We start from the raw sequence: 17,951 nt of genomic DNA, 5'->3' as shown, positions 1-17,951 counted from the left end.
AATCAATCACAGCTCACAGCAGCTTTGAACTCCTGGGCTCAAGAGATCCTTCTGCCTCAGCCTCCCAAGTAGCTGGGACTACAGGTGCACACCACCATGTCCAGCTAATTTTCGTATCTTTTGTAGAGATGGGGGTCTTGCTTTGTTGCCCAGGCTGGTCTTAAACTCTTAGCTTCAAGCAATCCTCCCGCCCCAGCCTCCCAAAATATTGGAATTACAGAGGTGAGCCACCGTACCCAGTGTCATGTTTTTATTTTTTGCTTTCCATGGTCTGATGTCCTGGGATATATTTTCCATTCTATCTTCTATATCTTCATAGTTGATCTTTAGCCATGACCAATATGTTACTTTTCACCTTAGCAATCATACTTTTAGTATTCAGGAACTCTCTTCCCTAGATGCTCCTGTTAATATCACTGTATTTTGGTTTTCATTGCTGTAACTCTCGATGTCCCTGAGGATATCCCTAACTACTTTTTTGTTAAATAGTTCTGTTCTATTCCTTGCATTATCTCTGTTTTCTCCTCGGTCATTTATTTAACTTGTTCATCTTGGACTTTCTTTTTGAAGTTGTTATTTCCTCCCAAATGTCTGGTAAACACAACATGAAGGAATACATTGCTGTCTGTAAAAATGGCTGTGTCCTGGGGACAATCAGGCTTTGCATTTATGGTGCATGCGTGGGGAACAGTCATGCTGGCCCAAGATCCCCCAACCTGCCAACTCAAGGAAGAACTCGCTCTGAGAGTTGGGTGGGGTGGCCTTCCTTTTCCTTCCATCTCTATTAGGCTCTACTTTGCCCTACTCCCTAGCCCTATACCACTCCACAGACTCTAGTCTGGCAAATCTACTCTGCTTAAGCCATTCTCCAGTGGGATCTCCCTGGCAAAAAATTTAGCAACGGCTGCACAACACTGTGGGCGGCTGACCCCTGTGCTGCTGCCTCTGTGCCTGGAGTCTCTTGTGAGCTCCATGGGGAGAATGGTTTTGTCTCTGCTAGCTTGCAGAATGTGCATTTGGAGCTGTGTTTTTCTCCATTATAATCTCATTTGATTTTCACCTTCTAGAAGTTATTTAAAATCTCTATTTGTTAATTATACCTACTGTAGTTTTCCATGTTGCAATAGATTTTTTTTCTTTTGTGTATTTTTATCATCTTTTCAATGTACTCTTGGGGAGGAAGGGGTATAGTCGTACGTGCCCAACCTTCCTACATGTAATCCTGATCCCTGGACACAGTGGGTGGATACCTAAGTGAGGCCAAGAATAATGGAAAGTTTTGCAGTCAGGCCTGAGAAAGAGAAGTGACTCTCTGTGTGATAGACTGTGAAGAACAAAGCTCCAGAACTTTTAGGGTGGGGGACAGCACCATGTTTCCAACTGTGTGCACTAGAGCAGAGCTGAGAAAGACTGAGAGAGAAACCTTTAAGGAGGCCCGGTTACATTTCATCTTTGGTTTCCTGGGGACACCCCTGTACCACTATAATAAATGTCTTGCTTATACTAACTCTTGTGAATTTCTGTCACTTACAAGTAAGAAGGCCAAAAATCACACGTTTGGCCTCCCTGAAACCTATTACTCAAGTAAGGTTGGCTATTGGGGAAGAGGGCTTGGCTAGGTATGGTAGCTCATGCCTTAATCCCAGCACTTTGGGAGGCTGAGGCTGGAAGATCACTTGAAGCCAAGAGTTCAAGACCAGCCTGGGCAACAAAGCCAGAGCCAGGTGAGGTGGTACATGCCTGTAATCCCAGGAGGCTGAGGCAGGAGAATCACTTGAGCTCAGAAGTTTGAGGCTGCAGTGAGCTATGATGGCATCACTGCACCCCAACCTGGGTAATAAAGCAAAACTCTGTTTCTAAAAAATAATGATAATAATTTAATAAACACCCTGCTTGCCACCTTTGTAAAATAAGGAGAAGGTAGGAATAAAAGGAGGCTCTTTTCTCTTAGCCTGATTTTCATGGTTCTGTCCACAAACTTGAGCCAGAGGGGTACAACTCACCTCCCCCACCTCTCAGAGGTCATTTTCTCAAACTCTCAGAAACGCTGTATAACTTTAAAGATACGTCAGCTTGTTACATGCAAAAATGGCAAAATGTTCACCAGGAAACAAAAATAATCTCCTCATGTTTGTGCAGCCTTAAGGAAGCCGCTTTCCCACTTAAAAATCCAGCCCTTTTCTTTTCTCTAACTTCGAATTTTATCTTCCCTAATTTTACATTTTATTAAAGCTTTTACTTTTGGGAACTGCTATCTTATAGGGGAGATTTAAGAAATAATTCCAATCTCCCTTCCACAAATATTACTATAATAACATTAACATAGAAACTCAATTTGCCCAAACCAACATGATGCCTTCTTGGTTAAAAGATCTCTAAGGGCAAAACCCAGGTCGTTGGATGGTTTTTATGCTACGCTAACAACTGAGTGGGAATATGGCGGCAAACCTTAAACAATTTATAAACGCTATGACCTTACAAAAATAGGCCGACGAAGCAGGATTATAGGCCTATCTGGGATTGAATAACTTTGTTAAAATTAAACATAAAATAGGAACCAGATCAAAAAGACATTTTATGTAATCTTAATTTTCTTCCCTCTCTTTGCTTAGACGGGGGTTGGTGAGGGGACTTTCTCTAGGAACTTAGTGACTCTGATGTCTTAGTAGATGCGGTGGAACCAGCTCTGTCTACAGAACCGCGGGCTTCACAACCGGGCTTGCCTGCCGGGGGCGTTCCGAGACCCTCGGGGCCTTCCCTTCACCTCGCGGGAGTTGGACGGGCGGCGCCGTTAAGGCCTCCCGGGCTCAAAGTGCAACGGACATTGCAGAAATCCAAACTGCTGGCATTCGCGGTTTGGGGACGCCAGAGGAGGTAATGATTTCTGGTTTGTTAACCTCAAGTGACAATAATGCCGAGCCAGGCAGGAGCTGCACCTACCATCTTCTGATGCGTGGTCAGACACGTTATCCATTGCGCCACTGGCCTACCACGCAACTCCTTCACTGGCCGTTGGATTACTGCGTGTTGAGAACATACTCGGCAACCACTTTAAAGGACAACGCAGGCTGGTAAAGGAAAAGTACGACAAGGGGGGGCGGTGCAATCGCAGGGTCTTGGCACCGCGGACCCCAGAGACCTGGGTTGAGGGCCTTTCCCGGGTCAGTCAGGCTAGCGAGCCAGAGCGCGCTGTCTTTCTGCGCACGCGCACAGCACACAGGCCCGTTCTGGGGCTCCGCGCTCCTCGGATGACGCATGCTCAGTGCAATCTTCGGCTGCCTGGACTGGCGCTCCGGTTTTTCTGTGCTGAACCACAGGGGACGCCGACACATGCACACGTCCCTTCGATAGCTCAGCTGGTAGAGCGGAGGACTGTAGCTACTTCCTCAGCAGGAGACATCCTTAGGTCGCTGGTTCGATTCCGGCTCGAAGGAGACAAGTGCGGTTTTTTTTCCAGCTCCCGATGACTTATGGCCCTTTCCTTGGCTGCCTTCAATGACACATTGCACTCCAACGAGCAGTTGGAAAGTCTAGCGCCTTCTCCCCATTTTGGGCCTCCCAGCCTGCACGGTAATTCTTTTTAGCGATTCGCCCTGCGGGAACGTGCCCGGGCAGGTTCCCAGCGCAGCTGTGGGTCTGCGCTCGGCCGAGCGACTGCCGGGTCACGACTTCTGCGTCTTCCTAACCCGTCTTTGGCATTGCCCGGGCCCCCGAGTCACACAGGAGGCAGCGCCGGCTCCAGGGGGCCAGGCGGGGACCTTCTCCTCAGAGCCCCGGGCAGCTTCTGCGACCCGAGGGCTCGCAACGGCTGCCGTGAGGAGGTGGGGGGGGTCCGCGGGAAGAGGGATCTGGTGCTCCCGGAACCTGGGAATCAGAAAGAGAGAGAACACAATACTAAAAACACGAAGCCTAAAAATGACACAATGTTATGGAGACAAGGCGGCACCCGGGCAGTTGTGTTCGCTCCCTTCGATAGCTCAGCTGGTAGAGCGGAGGACTGTAGGCGCGCGCCCGTGGCCATCCTTAGGTCGCTGGTTCGATTCCGGCTCGAAGGAGAGACCGCTATTATTTTGTTGCTTCGGACCAAAGAAATGTGTCTTCCGCGCTCAGTGTTCTGACCCTTCTCTAGAGGAACAGATAACAAGCCATGCCCAGTCGTGGGGGATTAGCTCAAATGGTAGAGCGCTCGCTTAGCATGCGAGAGGTAGCGGGATCGATGCCCGCATCCTCCAGTTTTCTTTCCTGTCCCATATGGTTTTTCTTTCGATTCTCTTAGCCCAAACTAGAGCTGAAAAGTCAGACGAAGTCAAGTGAAGAGTAGGGCGAGCTCCAGCTTACCACTCTAAAACTTCCCAGACAAAGAGTGGTGGGCGCTGGCAGTTTATCCTTCTAGCTTTAAATTTTTAGACCCAATTAATCGGGGGAAATTCACGAAACTGGTTATTTTTGCTTCAAAAGTGGCGACAGATTGCCGTCACATGTATTATCACTCAGAAACCTTTATGATTTGTGATAAGATGTCTGCATTTCCAGGGACTCATCTGAGGCTAAACTGCCCATAGTTCGGGGAGACCCACAGGGAAAACAAAACAAGAAACAGAGAACTTGCAAACGGACGCTCATTACTTGGAACGTTTGCGCAACCGAGGAAGCAGGAACTGTTCGGCCCCATCTCAAGTCCGCACCGCGGGCTGCCTGGCTCTGGGCAGATCCGAGGTGGATAGGACAAGGCAAAAGGTAGCCCTGGAGAGGTGAGTGGATAAAGTCCCTGGACATAGGGGCTGCCGTTGGAGGAGGTTATAATGTCATTGTCCTCCTGTGGACGTAACTGTGGAGAATTAGCTAGAGACCAGCGCTGAGAGAGAATTAATTGGATAAAAGTTCTATCTAGGACAGTCCTTGAGCGTAATTTTGTGAAGCAAAGACAAGACAACAACTAAATGAGTAAAACCTAAACACACATCCACACACTCACTGAAAGATTCAGAGATTGCACAGAACACAAAGACTTTTCTGGTAGTAAAATCTCCCTATCCTAATTTTCTAGAAAAAAAAGCTGTTGAAGCCACCGTGCAGTTCTTACAAGACAAAACGCAAATCCTCCACACAAAGGCAGAAATACGGTATCATCCTTTGTGAGGAGTGCAGCAAATAAATGATGTTTCTTTAGGGTCCTAGGCAACCTGTATGCTTTTGTTACCAGTGTATACAACATGTTATGGTTTATTGCAATCTTTCATTTTCTAGGGTGGTCTCCATTTTTACCTCGTTTTATTGTTTTCAATAGTCTTTTAGTTGAATGTATTGTAAATTACTTGAAATATAACATCAAGATGTTCGTAAAAACAAATTCACAAAGTAAGAAAAAGAATTCTTTTATCAGATGACATGTTCCAGTTTTTAGTTTGGGATTACGAGTATTCTAGCTGGCTGAGGGGAGGAACTGGCCGTGAAACTTTAAGTGATCAAAAGAGCAAGAAGTAAGTAGTAAGTCAAAGGAATAGGAAGTAATGCACCCCAAACCTAGTGGAGGACACACATCTGGGGGAGGTGACCTGGGCCAGAACTCAAAGGATATCTCAGAGTCAGCAACCCAAGCTGGGAATGGAATTCACATACAAAGCTCAAAGGTACAAGTCAGGAAGCAGTAATGCATAGTGGTTAGTCAGGCAGACCGTAAAACCTGACGGCCTTTCTTGGCTTTGCTGCTTCTAGCTGCATGACCACAGGCAGGTTGCTTGACATTTCGGTGCTTCAGTGTCTTTGTTTCTCAAATGGGGATATAATAATGATACCTACTTTTAATTAAGATATAACATGTAAAGGCCTTAGTACAGTGCCTGGCACATAGTAAACACAAAGTAAACATTAGCTGTTATCAGTGTGCAAGGAAGGAAGAAACAGAAGCATAAAGTGTCATTTCCCTGCAAACTGTAGAGATTCGGACACATTTCAGCACCTAGAGGCGGGGGAAGCATAGCATCATATAGCGAAGGCCTGGGGGAATTAGTCTAAGGGTTTGTACATACGTTTATATAAATTTATATGGAAGTGCTTGGAAAGAGGTGCTTGGATCTACTGTGTAGGGAAAGTAGGAAGAACAATGCTAAAAATACAATATGATGGTTAGATATATTATGGTGTGGCCGTGTAATGAAATATATATAGCCCTCAAAATTATATTTATTAAAAACTTATATTGACATGGGAAATGTTAATCAAATTCTAAGAAATAAAGTAGGTATAAAGCAATATAAACAATAAGCAATATAAACAAGCATAAGTTATTTATAGAAAAAACTAGAAACAGGCCGGCATGGTGGCTCATGCCTATAATCCCAGCACTTTGAGAGGCCCGGGCAGACAGATCCCTTGAGCTCAGGAGTTCGAGACCAGCCTGGGCAACATGGTGAAACCCTGTCTCTACAAAAAATACAAAAAGTAGCTGTGGGCGATGGCATGTACCTGTGATCCCAGCTGCTCGGGAGGGTAAGGTAGGAGGATCTCTTGAACCTGAGAGGTCGAGGCTGCAGTGAGCAGTGATTGTGCCACTGCACTCTAGCTTAGCTTGGGCGACAGAGGGAGACCCTGTCTCAAAAAAAAAAAAAAGGAAGAAAAAAAACAAAGACTGGAAACATGCATTAAAATGTTAACAACAGTAATGATCTTTGGTAGTATGATTACTGTGATATTTTTTCCTTAAAATTTTTAACTATTTTCTAAGTTTTCTGAAATAAACATTATTTTTAAATTGGAAATATGGATGACTTTAAAAAAATTAACCGCTAACATCTCCCTAGCACCTCCTATAAGCCGAGCACAGCTGTAGGCACTTTACATGTTCTAACTTATTTCTCTCATAAAGAGAACACCAGCCCCTGGGGCTTCAGTAGTGAATTCTACCAAACAAGGAAGAAAAAAATACCAATTATATACAAATTTTTCCAAAAAAACTGATGAAAAGGGAGTACTTTCCAACTCATTCTATGAAGTCTCTGATACCAAAATCAGGCAAAGACATTACAGAAAAAGAAAACTACAGACCAATGTAGCTTATGAATATAGATGCAAAAATTCTCAACAAAATTTTAACCAGGTAAATCCAACAGCATATAAAAAGGAAAATACATTACGACTAAGTGAGATTTATCCCAGGAATACAAGACTGGCTTGACATTCAAATTCGTAACATTAAACAGATTAAAGAAAAAAAATCATGTGATCATCTCAGCAGATGCAGAAAAAGCATTTGACCACAGTCAACATCCATTCCTGCTTTTTAAAACTGTCAGCAAATTTGGAGGGGAAGGGAAGTTATTCAACCTGATAAAGGACATAAGTGAAACACATGCAGCTTACATTATGCTTAATATTAAGGAACAGTGCTTTCCTCCTAAGACCAAGACCAAGGCAAGGGTGTCCATTCTTAGTTTTCAGCTCTTGCCAGGGAAATAAAGCAAAGGAAATGAAGTAAAAGACCTCCACATAGGGAAGGAAGAGGGAACACTGTCTCTGTGTGCACATCTAACTTTTAAATAATAGTGGTTACATGTTGAAATGATAATATTTTAGATGTTCTGGGGTTAAGTAAAATATAATAATATTATTTTTATTTATTTTTAGATTTTTTAAATGTGGCTACTTCATGTATATGGCTCATATTTGTCACATACATCTTATTTCTTTGGACAGTGCAAGTCGGAGAGATAGGCAAGGGCCAGATCACATCAGGTCTTGGGACCACAGCGAGGATTAATATCTTTATCTTAGAGGTGATGTGACCATTAATAGGACGTAAATAAGGGGTGACTTGTGAGAAGTGGATTGTGGAAGGCAAGAGTGAATTCAGAGAAATCAGTTAAGAGGCTGGGGTGGAGGAGAAGTGGGGGTGGGTATGGGTGGTGGGGGTGAAGCCAACGTGTGGGGTTCAGACATGGGCCATTGGGAAGAACTTGGGCTAAAGTATTCGCTACTTGTTGGGACTGTCGCTGCTTATTTCTGGCACATATATAATGAGTGTTTCTTATTTCCAAGAAGTGTGCAGAGGAAAGTAAAATATGTTCATTTTACTAACATTTCCTCAGAGATCTTTATGATGAAGTAAAATTTATAAGCAACAGATTTGAAGAAGGAGTGATTATCAAATGAACAAAAGATTTCAAGCAGAAGTTGGCAAACCATCTAATGAAAGAAATGCCAGTGTTAGCTGCTATTTAGTGCTTTTCAAGTTCATTTCTTTTTGATTTTAGATTTTGTAAGATGTTTCTTTTCATTAAAAATTTAAAAATCACATATGCAAGCTACCTATTGCCAAGTAGACAGCTAAATAGAAAAGACTGATGACACAGGCAGAGGGAAAACATTAAGTATTTTGTAGATGTCATGGGTCAAGTCCTCAGTGCAAGGGGATGGCAAGAATCTTTGTGTGGAAAGAGAGTTCTGGGTTATATTTTTTGGAATAACTTTTAAAGTTGTTACATGGAGGGAAATTTCTAAGCCAAATAATGGTTAGAAAGTGCTTTATTTGGGCCACACCCTGAGCTCTAGGATACCAAAGGAAATAACATTATGCCTTCTGTGGTCAGATGGGTTATATCTGGCAGGACTGATAACAGAGCCTGGTGCTTGGAACACCAGCTCATTGAAATCCCAAATGAAGTGTGGCCTTCTCTCCGCTGGTCATGAGTGGTGTTCTCACTAAAAAATGGAGGGATGGATGGATGGATGTTTGGATGGATGGATGGATGGGTAGATGCATGCATGCTTGTGTGAATATTGCAAGAAAGAATTAACAGCCTCACTGGCTTAGTTTAAGAGGACCTGGTTTGCACAAGATTAAGTGTTGACCTTTGTTTTGGCATGGGATTAAAATAATTTTCAGATTATATTGGTGCTGGAGTTGACCTGAAAGTCTTGGTCCACTGGTGCTCTAGTGCTCCAGCCCAACTAAACTTCCTTCTTCAGCAATCACTGATTCTCTGCCTCCACATCCACATCATCTGATGTTCTTTCCCTGTTTTAATTCTTTAGTCAGCCACCCCCTTTCTCACTTCCAGTGGGCACAAAAAGCAAGAATACTTCCTTTCTACCTTAGAGTCTGAGCCAGAAGTAAGATCAGTCTTCTGACTCCTCTTATTTTCTCTTTCATTAGGACTGCACTCTCTCTGCTCACTGTTCTGCTTCAAACCATATCTGTTTTTTATTTCCTTTTAGCTCTACTCTCCATCTAACCATAAGTTCTCTGTTCTGTTTGATGAACAAATGGCTCCTTAAACTAAGCCTGGATTATTTTCAAGTACCTGGACTTGCAATTACCAAAGAGACAAAAGAGAACATGAGTAAATGAAATGCCAAGGATGTTCTGGAATCTTCAGGATTCTTTGTGATTTTCTAATGTCTTCTGTTCTCAGAATGCTCTGACCTATTTTGACAGTTACAATGAAGAATCGGTGCTGCTCTTCTGACCATTCTGGGGCGAGTGGGGATTCACATCACTCTAGCCAGAGAGTACAAAATCACCAAAAGATGGTGACCCAGTTCTTGTTGGAGAGTCCTTCATATGCATTTGAATTTGCCCCCAATATTTTTTTATATCTCATGTTCTAAGGCTGGTTGTCTAGTATAATAACCACTATCCACATGTGGACATTTAAATATAAGTTTAAATTAATATAGTTTAAAATTTAGTTTCAGAGCTGCACTGTGCACATTCCAAGTACTCAAGAACCACAAGTGGCTAGAGATTGGACACTACAGATATAGAACATTTCCATCATTAGCGGAAATTCTTATGGACAGTGCCCTTCTAAAGCATGGGTGTGGTGCAGCTTAGTGGGTGAGGTCATGGGCTCTGTGCTCAAAAGATGTGTCTCTCAGTCTGCATCACAGTTCAGCAGCCATGTGACTCAGGGCAACTACTTAACTTGCTCAGCCACAGTTGACTCAGTGGAGATAATAATACCTGAGACAGGGAGCTATGACATGAAGTAATGGGTATTCAGTACATATTTATCATATATGTTGCAGTGGTAGAGTAGTAAATATAATTTTAGCATCCCTTTCCTCTCTTCCCTAGATGAAAAACACACTGAGCTCTTACTATATAATAAAGAACTTAGCTGGTCTTTGTCCCAAGTCCCTGAGTGGGAGGCTCTAAATCCTTAGAATCCTTAGAGTGGCAGTCATGCCTTTGTTATTCATCATGGGCCCTGCTAGTTTATGCTAATGAGATAACTGCGGATGGGGAAGTGGGGGTGGGGCTGGCCATGTCAGAAAGACCAACCAGGAGATGAGAATCTTGGGGCTTTAAGCCACGTGATGTCAGCCCAACCTCCAGGGAGGCAAGGAGAAGCTGAAGATTGAGATCAGTCACAAAGCGAATGATTCCGTCAATCATGCCTGCATAATGAAACCCCCAAAAGAACTCTGGACACAGAAGCTCGGGTGACCTTCCCTGGTTAACAGCACTCTGTGTGCATTGTTACACATTCGTGTGCCAGGAGAGTGATGCATCCTGACTCCACTGGGAGAGGACATGGAAGTTCACATTTGGGACACCCTGCAACCTTGCCCTATGCATTTCTTCTTTTGGCCGGTCTTAATTTGTATTCTTTTTGGCTCTAATAAAACTGTAATCATAAATATAATGTTTTCCTGAGTTCTGTGAGTCATTCTACCAAACTAAGGAGGTAGTGGGAACCCCCAAATTTGTAGCCAGTTGGTCAGAAGTGCAGGACCTGGGAACCCCAGAGTTTGCTGCTGGTGTCTGAAGTGAGGACAGACCATGCCCTTTACTTGTGAAATTTGGCCTAACTCCAGGTAGGTCATGTCAGAATTCCACTGCAGATCTACATCTCTTTCCTGGGCCCTGGCCCCTGAAAAAGCCTGGTTCCATTTGGCCCGGCAGCTGCAGGTTGAAAGAGGTCAAAAGGCTTCTCTTTTTGTTGTTACCCTTCAGCATCACATCCACTGTTGGGTGCACACTCAGGTTCCTAGGGACCCATCTAATTTCCCCAGACATACCTGGGAGACTGGAAAACTGTTGAAAGAGGGGAGGGTGGTGGTGACTTTGCTTCAGTTTTTCAATGTGTCTAAACATACTCCAGCCCCAGGCTGGTGGGACTCAGAAATAAGGGACAACCAGGACTTCCAACCATGGCAGCTCCCTATGTAATTGCTCCCGATTGGTTTCTAGCCTCTGTCCTGATGTGTGTGGTAAGAGTGGGGTTGTTAAATTAAGTTTGACCTAAAGCTACCTTCATACATATTTTAGGTTTCATCTAAAGATTTCTTGTACATAGTGAACTGTCACCCAACTGGGTGTCTAAAACAGACTGCAACATGCTCTTGTAACAGATCGGTGAGTCTCAGCCAATCCCAGGTGGTCAGCTGTTAAACCGGGTTCAAATAAGGCAATAAGGCAAACGCTGAGCTGTCATCAGTCCAGCTAACTCTGTGCCTCACTTCTGTTTTCTGTACATCACTTCCTTTTCTCGGTCCATAAATCTTATCCAACCGTAGGGCAGCCCTTGAATCTCTGAATCTATTCTGGTTCTGAGGGCTGCCCCATTCATGAATCATCCTTTGTTCTATTAAATTTTGTTAATTTTAATTTGTCTAAATTTTTTCTTTTATCAGCTGGTTTTCATGTCCCTGCACAGGCTCAGGTCCACTCCAAATCCCGGAGCCTGAAGATGACTTAAATTCTGATTCAAGTCCAGAATTTCCCCAACCTCCTGGACCCTGTGAATGATTTGGGAGTGAGTAACATGTTCTGATTCCTCCTTAGAGCAGGGCGCTCCCTCCTGTGTCCCACTTCCAGCTCACACACCCACCCCATGGACTGGTGTCTGAGAGCAGGGAGGAGCAAGGAATGGAGAAAAAAGAATGCAGAGAGGAAGGTGGTTATTATTCATGTCGTGAAGGGAAAATAAATCTTGGGGCCCCCAAATCACTAAGCTAAAGGGAAGAGTCAAGCTGGGAACTGTTTAGGGCCAACCTGCCTCTCATTCTATTCAAAGTCACCCCTCTGCTCACTGAGATAAATGCATAAATGGAGAGGCTAATCAGAAACTGAAAAGAATGCAACCATTTGTCTCTTATCTACCTAGGACCTGGAATCCCCCTCCCCACTTCGAATCTTCCTACCTTTGCTTCGAGCTGTCCCACATTTCCAGACCAAGCCAATGTTCATCCTGCATGTGTTGATTGATGTCTCCTGTCTCCCTAGAATGTATAAAAACAAGCTGTGCTCTGATCACCTTGGGCATATGTTGTTAGAACCTCCTGAGGCCATGTCACAGGCATGCATCCTCAACCTTGGCAAAATTAACTTTCTAAATGAACTGAGACCTGTCTCAGATTTTCGGGGTTCACAAGGTAAACCAAAGATATGATTCTAAGCCCCCCAACTCACTGATGGATGCCCCTTCTCAGCCAAGGTCATTCCAAAGTAAACCTAAAAAACTAGTTCAGGCCATTATGGGAAGATCACACATGCCTCCTAGCCTCTTCCTTTTAGAATTCAGGCTCAGCTCATCAGCATTAACACTAAAACAGAGATCTTAAGACTGAAAAAACAGACTCTTTGTAGCAATAAGATACCAAATTCCAATCTGACTCTAGTGTAGCATCATATGACAGATAGCAGGCCCTGAAAGAAATTGAAGTATTTTACCCCAAAATATATTTCTTTGAAATATTTTGCCACACTGTCTCTTCTGAGGAAAATCTACATTCCATAGAGAATCCCTTCCTTTTCCAGGTCTTTTCCTTGATCCAGGAGAGATTTAACTAAGATTTAACTTCTATTCTCTCTGAAGCCTGCTACTTGGAAGCTTCTTCTGCACAAGGGCATTGGTCTCCACAATCCCTTATCTAAATCCAGACATACCTTACTATAAATTCCAGGTCCTTAGATAATATCTTAACTCTTTTAACCAACTGCCAATCAGAAAATCTTCAAATCTACCTATGACCTGGAAGCCCCTACTTTGAGCTGTCCCATCTTTCAGACCAAATTAATGTATATCCCCACATATATTGATTGATGTCTTATGTCTCCCTGAAACTTATAAAACTACACTGTAGCCTGACCACCTTGGGCACCTGTTCTCGGGACCTCCTGGGGCTGTCACAGGTCATGGTCCTCATATTTGGCTCAGAGTAAATCTTTTCAAATATTTTACAGAGTTTTGCTCTTTTTCATTGACATTCATCAACTGGGCTCTTACTCCTATGGGATTCATGCTGTTTTCCTGTGTAGCCTCCGGGGACAGTTCTAAGAAAAAGTAAAAGGCAGGGAACAAGAAAGAACAGAGAGAGAAAAAAGAAAAAGAGAGAGAAAGGAAGGTAGAGATCAGCTCTGTAATCCCAGAGCTTTGGGAGGCCAAGACAGGAGGATGGCTTGAAACCAGGAGTTCAAGACCAGCCTGGGTAACATAGCGAGACCCTTGTCTCTGCAAAAAAGTTTAAAAATTCGCCAGGCATAGTGGTACACGCCTGTAGTACCAGCTACTCAGGAGGCTGAGGTGGGGGGATTGCCTGAGCCCAGGAGTTTGAGGTTTCAGTGAGCTATGATTGCACCACTGCTCTCCAGTTTGGACAACAGAGTGACCCTCTGTCTTTTAAAAGAAAATTCTGTTTCAGAGGTTTTTGTTTTTTTCTACAAATACTGCTAAGTTAGGTTATGAACCCCACTCACTTATAGATGGCAGAACTGAAATCCTCCTAGGTGAAATCACTTTCCAAGACCACAAAGGGAGGGAGATGCAGAAGCTGGGAGAAAGCCTGACTGTCTCTGACTCACTCTGCAGCCTCTCACTACATCATTGGTTACTCAGGCTCAGGCATCTGAGTCATCTGTGTGGATTCCACTTTCATAGCAACCCCAGGGATCATTTCCTCCTTTCCTTCCCCACTGCCATGACCTGTGCCAGGGCTTCTCGACCTCTCACCTGGACTATTGGCAACAGCCTCTGATCTGGTCTTTAGCCAGTCACCTTCATGCTAATCTAACCCAATCATCACTGAAAGATCAATCTAACCAACCACTGCTCTCACAGAAGTGTCTAGTGAGAAACTTTTAACGACTTCCTGCTGCTTAATTTATTAAGCTTTAAAAACTCTTTAGCACAGTATCCATGGCCAGCCAATGCTTGAGCAGCGAGCCTGCACTCCAGCTCAAGCCACCGTGGCTCCGAGATCCCCTGCATGCCTGTGCATGCCCATGTTGCCGCTTCTGTGCCTTCTCTTGGAAAGCCCCAGCCATGCCCCACCTAACTACACCTCCATCCCTCTGAGATCCTCAGTGCAGCAGTTCAAACGCTACCCCCACCCATGAAGCCCTTCTGATTCCTCTGACCCTGAAATGCTGTAGCTGTTGTGAAAGGAAAATAAATATTGGGACCCCAAAATCATTAAGCCAAAGGGAAAAGTCAAGCTGGAAACTGCGTCAGGCAAACCTGCCTCCCACGTTATTCCTAAACAAGATAGTTACAAAGATTTAAACGCTACATACCTCCCTTACAATTTGCACACTGGGAAATTCCTTATAGGCCCCAATACCTTTACCCTAAAACAGTTTTGTTGAATTTTACCCTGACAGTGTAAATTGACAGCTTATCTTCACAGGCATGGTACAAAGGACAGAACTCTAAGTCATCTCTCTGCTCACCTGAGACAAATGCATATCTGCTTTCTTCCTCTAATGTAAAAATGCAGACTCACTGAGCTAAAGGAAGACATAAATGACTATTATTCCTCTACCCACCGCCCAGCCCCAACATGTAAATTATGTATTTGGTGAAAGGCTGATCAAACACTCAGAAGAATTCAACTGTTTGCCTCTTATCTACCCACAACTGAAATTTTTTTTTTCTCTTTCCCCAATATCCATCCTTTTCCCTTTAAATATTAAAGCCTTCGAAATCTTCTTTGGAGAAAGGTGCAGGCCTGCCTCCTGGCACGCGCCCTTAACCTTGACAAAACAAACTTTCTCGATTGAGACCTGCCTCAGGTACTTTTTGGCTTGCACTCTTTATCACATTTTATTTTGTACTGTGTTCTGTGTGTGCATGTCTCATCTCCCTCTTATACTGAGCTCCTTGAGGACAATGACCTGTGTCTTGTTCATCTTTCAATCCCCAGAGCCTCACACAATGGAGACACACTACGCATATCCAATGAATGTATTTTGAAGGAATGAATTCCTTCTACAAGAAAAGACTCTGCTGCAATGTGCATGATTAGTTTAAGTGCTTTTACTTAGATTGCAAGGTCTTTTGCAGTAGAAACTTGATCTTTCCTAGAAAATATCTCACATATTGTACTCAGACCTCCCCTCCTAGCCCATGAATTGATAAACACAATTAACTGCCTAGGCTGGGTGAACCGAAGTAACTCAGTAAAAAAACTTTACCAGTTCCCATCCTCACTGTAGTTGCTAAATAAATATTGAAAGGACTAAGATAATTCTTTAAAGATCCCTGATATGCTTATGAATACATATAACTTATTATTAGTTAATAGAGCTTACTAGATTCTCAATAAGCTCTCCATGCACACAGCACTAAGACCGCACATAACTGACCTACACTTCACTGGTAATTTAATTAACACCAGGGATATGTTAACAAAATGTGTTCATTGTCCAAGGTTTTTAAAATCAAGGAGAAAGAAAGCAGAAATTTATCACATATAAACAGACTTGGATTTGTTTTTTATTTTTGATCTGATTTAAAAATTTTTAAATATAATATGTATTGGTTAAACTGTTGCTTCACAAAATCCTGATGAATGTCAGAATCGATGTTTATGACTCAAGAGCAGACCAAGAATATCAGAAATGACCAGGGAAACTATGGTTTAAAAAGTCACCTTGGAGGAAGGGGAAATGCAAGGGAGAATAGGTATTTTGGAGGCAGATGAAATGCAGATATGGAAGTAGGACTCCATTTCTACTTCAGTTGTCAATGGCACTGGTAACCGTCCCCCAAGGGATGACAAAATGAAATAACAGATCTGCCACCTCCAGGCACCTGCCAGTTACTACCTCACTACTGATTATTGTTGCAAACTATTAAATAATTTAAGAATTTAAATAATCAATAAAAGACTATCAAATTTTCTTTGTGTTTTTGGGTCTGTGTAGGAGGTGGGGCAGTATAGGATGAAAGAGGGCCAAGGAAGAGGAAAGCAATGTGGAAGAGCAAACAGCATACTACAGTTGTTTTATAATGTAACTTTTTTCTCAAATAATTAGACCATTCACTGGTTTTGAATTTTTATTTACGCATGTATTTATTTATTTATTAGGTAGATACCTTTATGGTGAAGGGATTTGAATTTAGCTTTTAAATTGGAATTTTTCAAAGACCAAAACTCCAGCTGGTAAAGATGAAATACTTAACATTAAGAAAGTCTTTTTGATGATTGCCTTTGTGAAGCCAGGATAACAATTTTCAAGACATGTTTTGTTCGTTTTCACCTAAGAAGGTGCTATTAGGCTACTTTCGGTGACTCAATTCCTACACTCTCAAGACAGGGCTGGCATTAGTTACACAGACTCTGTGCTGCGTTCTGCCCCTTCCTGGAGAAGCCATGGCCAAGTTCTCAGTGAGTGCTCACAGAGGGCATGGTTCAGTGGCTAGGCATGCACATTTGCATTTGTTGTTGACAACTGTCAGCTTCAACCTCCTTCTCCTCACAACCCCGTCTAAATGTCTAAATGGGATTTGTAATCCTCCTTCCCACCCACTCTCTTCACTCCCTGGGGCAAGAATGTTGACTCCTGCTCTCCGTCACCTGTCAGGATCCATCCTCCTGTCACTGGCTTATATGGACACGTCAGCCCACCGTCACGTGACTGCAGGCTGCTAAAAACAGCTCCGGCACCCACTCCAAACCAGGGCCTGAAACAATGTCCTCCACCGAAAGAAACGTAAAGGACACTTGATCACACAATCCCTGGAATAGTATCCAGGAAACACTTGCTGGAGCCACTCGCAGCACCCTTCCCTGGCAGCACACTTGGGGACAGCGAGGAGATGAGCGCATCTCTGAATTACAGATCTTTTTCCAAAGAGCAGCAGACCATGGATAACTTAGAGAAGCAACTCATCTGTCCCATCTGCTTAGAGATGTTCACGAAACCTGTGGTCATTCTCCCTTGTCAGCACAACCTGTGTAGGAAGTGTGCCAGTGATATTTTCCAGGTAGGTTTGTTTGGAATTTGGTTGAGGGGAGGGGGTGGAAAAGATTCCCTCCTCTTGGAATCAAGTGCTTAACATTGAGGTGAAATCCTTTAAAAAACTTTATAAGGTTGCCGGGCGCGGTGGCTCACTCCTGTAATCCCAGCACTTTGGGAGGCTGAGGCCAGTGGATCACCTGAGGTCAGGCATTCGAGACCAGGCTGGCCAAACTGGCAAAACCCCATCTCCACTAAAAATACAAAAAAAAAAAAAAAATTAGCTGGGCATGGTGGCGGGCACCTACAATCTCAGGTACTTGGGAGGATGAGGCAAGAGAATTGCCTGAACCCAGGAGGCAGAGATTGCAGTGAGCCGAGATCATGCCATTGCACTCCGGCCTGGGCAACGGAGCAAGACTCTGTCTCAAAAAAAGAAAAACAAACAAACAAACAAAAAAACTTTATAAAGTTGCATTTACTTTCAAGAAAAACACATTTCTTTTAATGATTTGGTTTGTGTCCTCTTTACTCCCAAATCTAGTTTTATTTTAATACTAAGAATCATATTTTTTTTTTAAATCAAACCATTTAATGTGTTTCAAAACTATAAATGAGTAACTGCTGAAGACATGAGTGTGGAGTTTCTGGCTGGAGCTTTTGGTTCTGAAAGTGGTGGACGGAAAGGCACCTTATGTGGACAATGGTATATTTGCAGATGACTGACAAGGTCTGACCCTGTGTTTCAGGACCACTTGCTGAGAAA

At 43.4% G+C, this 17,951-nt stretch overlaps 1 protein-coding gene and 3 non-coding genes across 5 annotated transcripts in view; all 4 read left to right on the top strand.

Annotated features, from left to right (window-relative positions):
• The first annotated feature begins 2,925 nt into the window (after positions 1-2,925).
• Positions 2,926-17,951, top strand: part of TRIM55 (tripartite motif containing 55) — a 63,110-nt gene continuing 48,084 nt past the window's right edge. The window contains exons 1-3 of one of the 2 annotated variants that reach the window (XM_063643252.1): positions 2,926-3,570; positions 4,534-4,751; positions 16,811-17,213. In XM_063643252.1, coding sequence (XP_063499322.1) covers positions 17,046-17,213 — 168 coding nt within the window. In that variant the 5' untranslated portion in view covers positions 2,926-3,570; positions 4,534-4,751; positions 16,811-17,045. The remainder of the gene's footprint in view (positions 3,571-4,533; positions 4,752-16,810; positions 17,214-17,951) is intronic. The other variant, XM_055286205.2, reaches the window with a different exon arrangement.
• Positions 3,342-3,434, top strand: TRNAY-GUA (transfer RNA tyrosine (anticodon GUA)). Its single transcript has 2 exons — positions 3,342-3,378; positions 3,399-3,434. It is a non-coding gene; the product is annotated as a tRNA-Tyr (tRNA).
• Positions 3,967-4,055, top strand: TRNAY-GUA (transfer RNA tyrosine (anticodon GUA)). The gene is given in 2 exon segments: positions 3,967-4,003; positions 4,020-4,055. It is a non-coding gene; the product is annotated as a tRNA-Tyr (tRNA).
• On the top strand, positions 4,160-4,232 carry TRNAA-AGC (transfer RNA alanine (anticodon AGC)). The gene has a single exon. It is a non-coding gene; the product is annotated as a tRNA-Ala (tRNA).

Source organism: Symphalangus syndactylus, chromosome 7, assembly GCF_028878055.3.
Source record: "Symphalangus syndactylus isolate Jambi chromosome 7, NHGRI_mSymSyn1-v2.1_pri, whole genome shotgun sequence".
In the NCBI taxonomy this organism is placed as follows: Eukaryota; Metazoa; Chordata; class Mammalia; order Primates; family Hylobatidae; genus Symphalangus; species Symphalangus syndactylus.
Note: the sequence above shows the minus strand (reverse complement) of the source record. Positions and strands in the feature narration are given on the sequence as shown.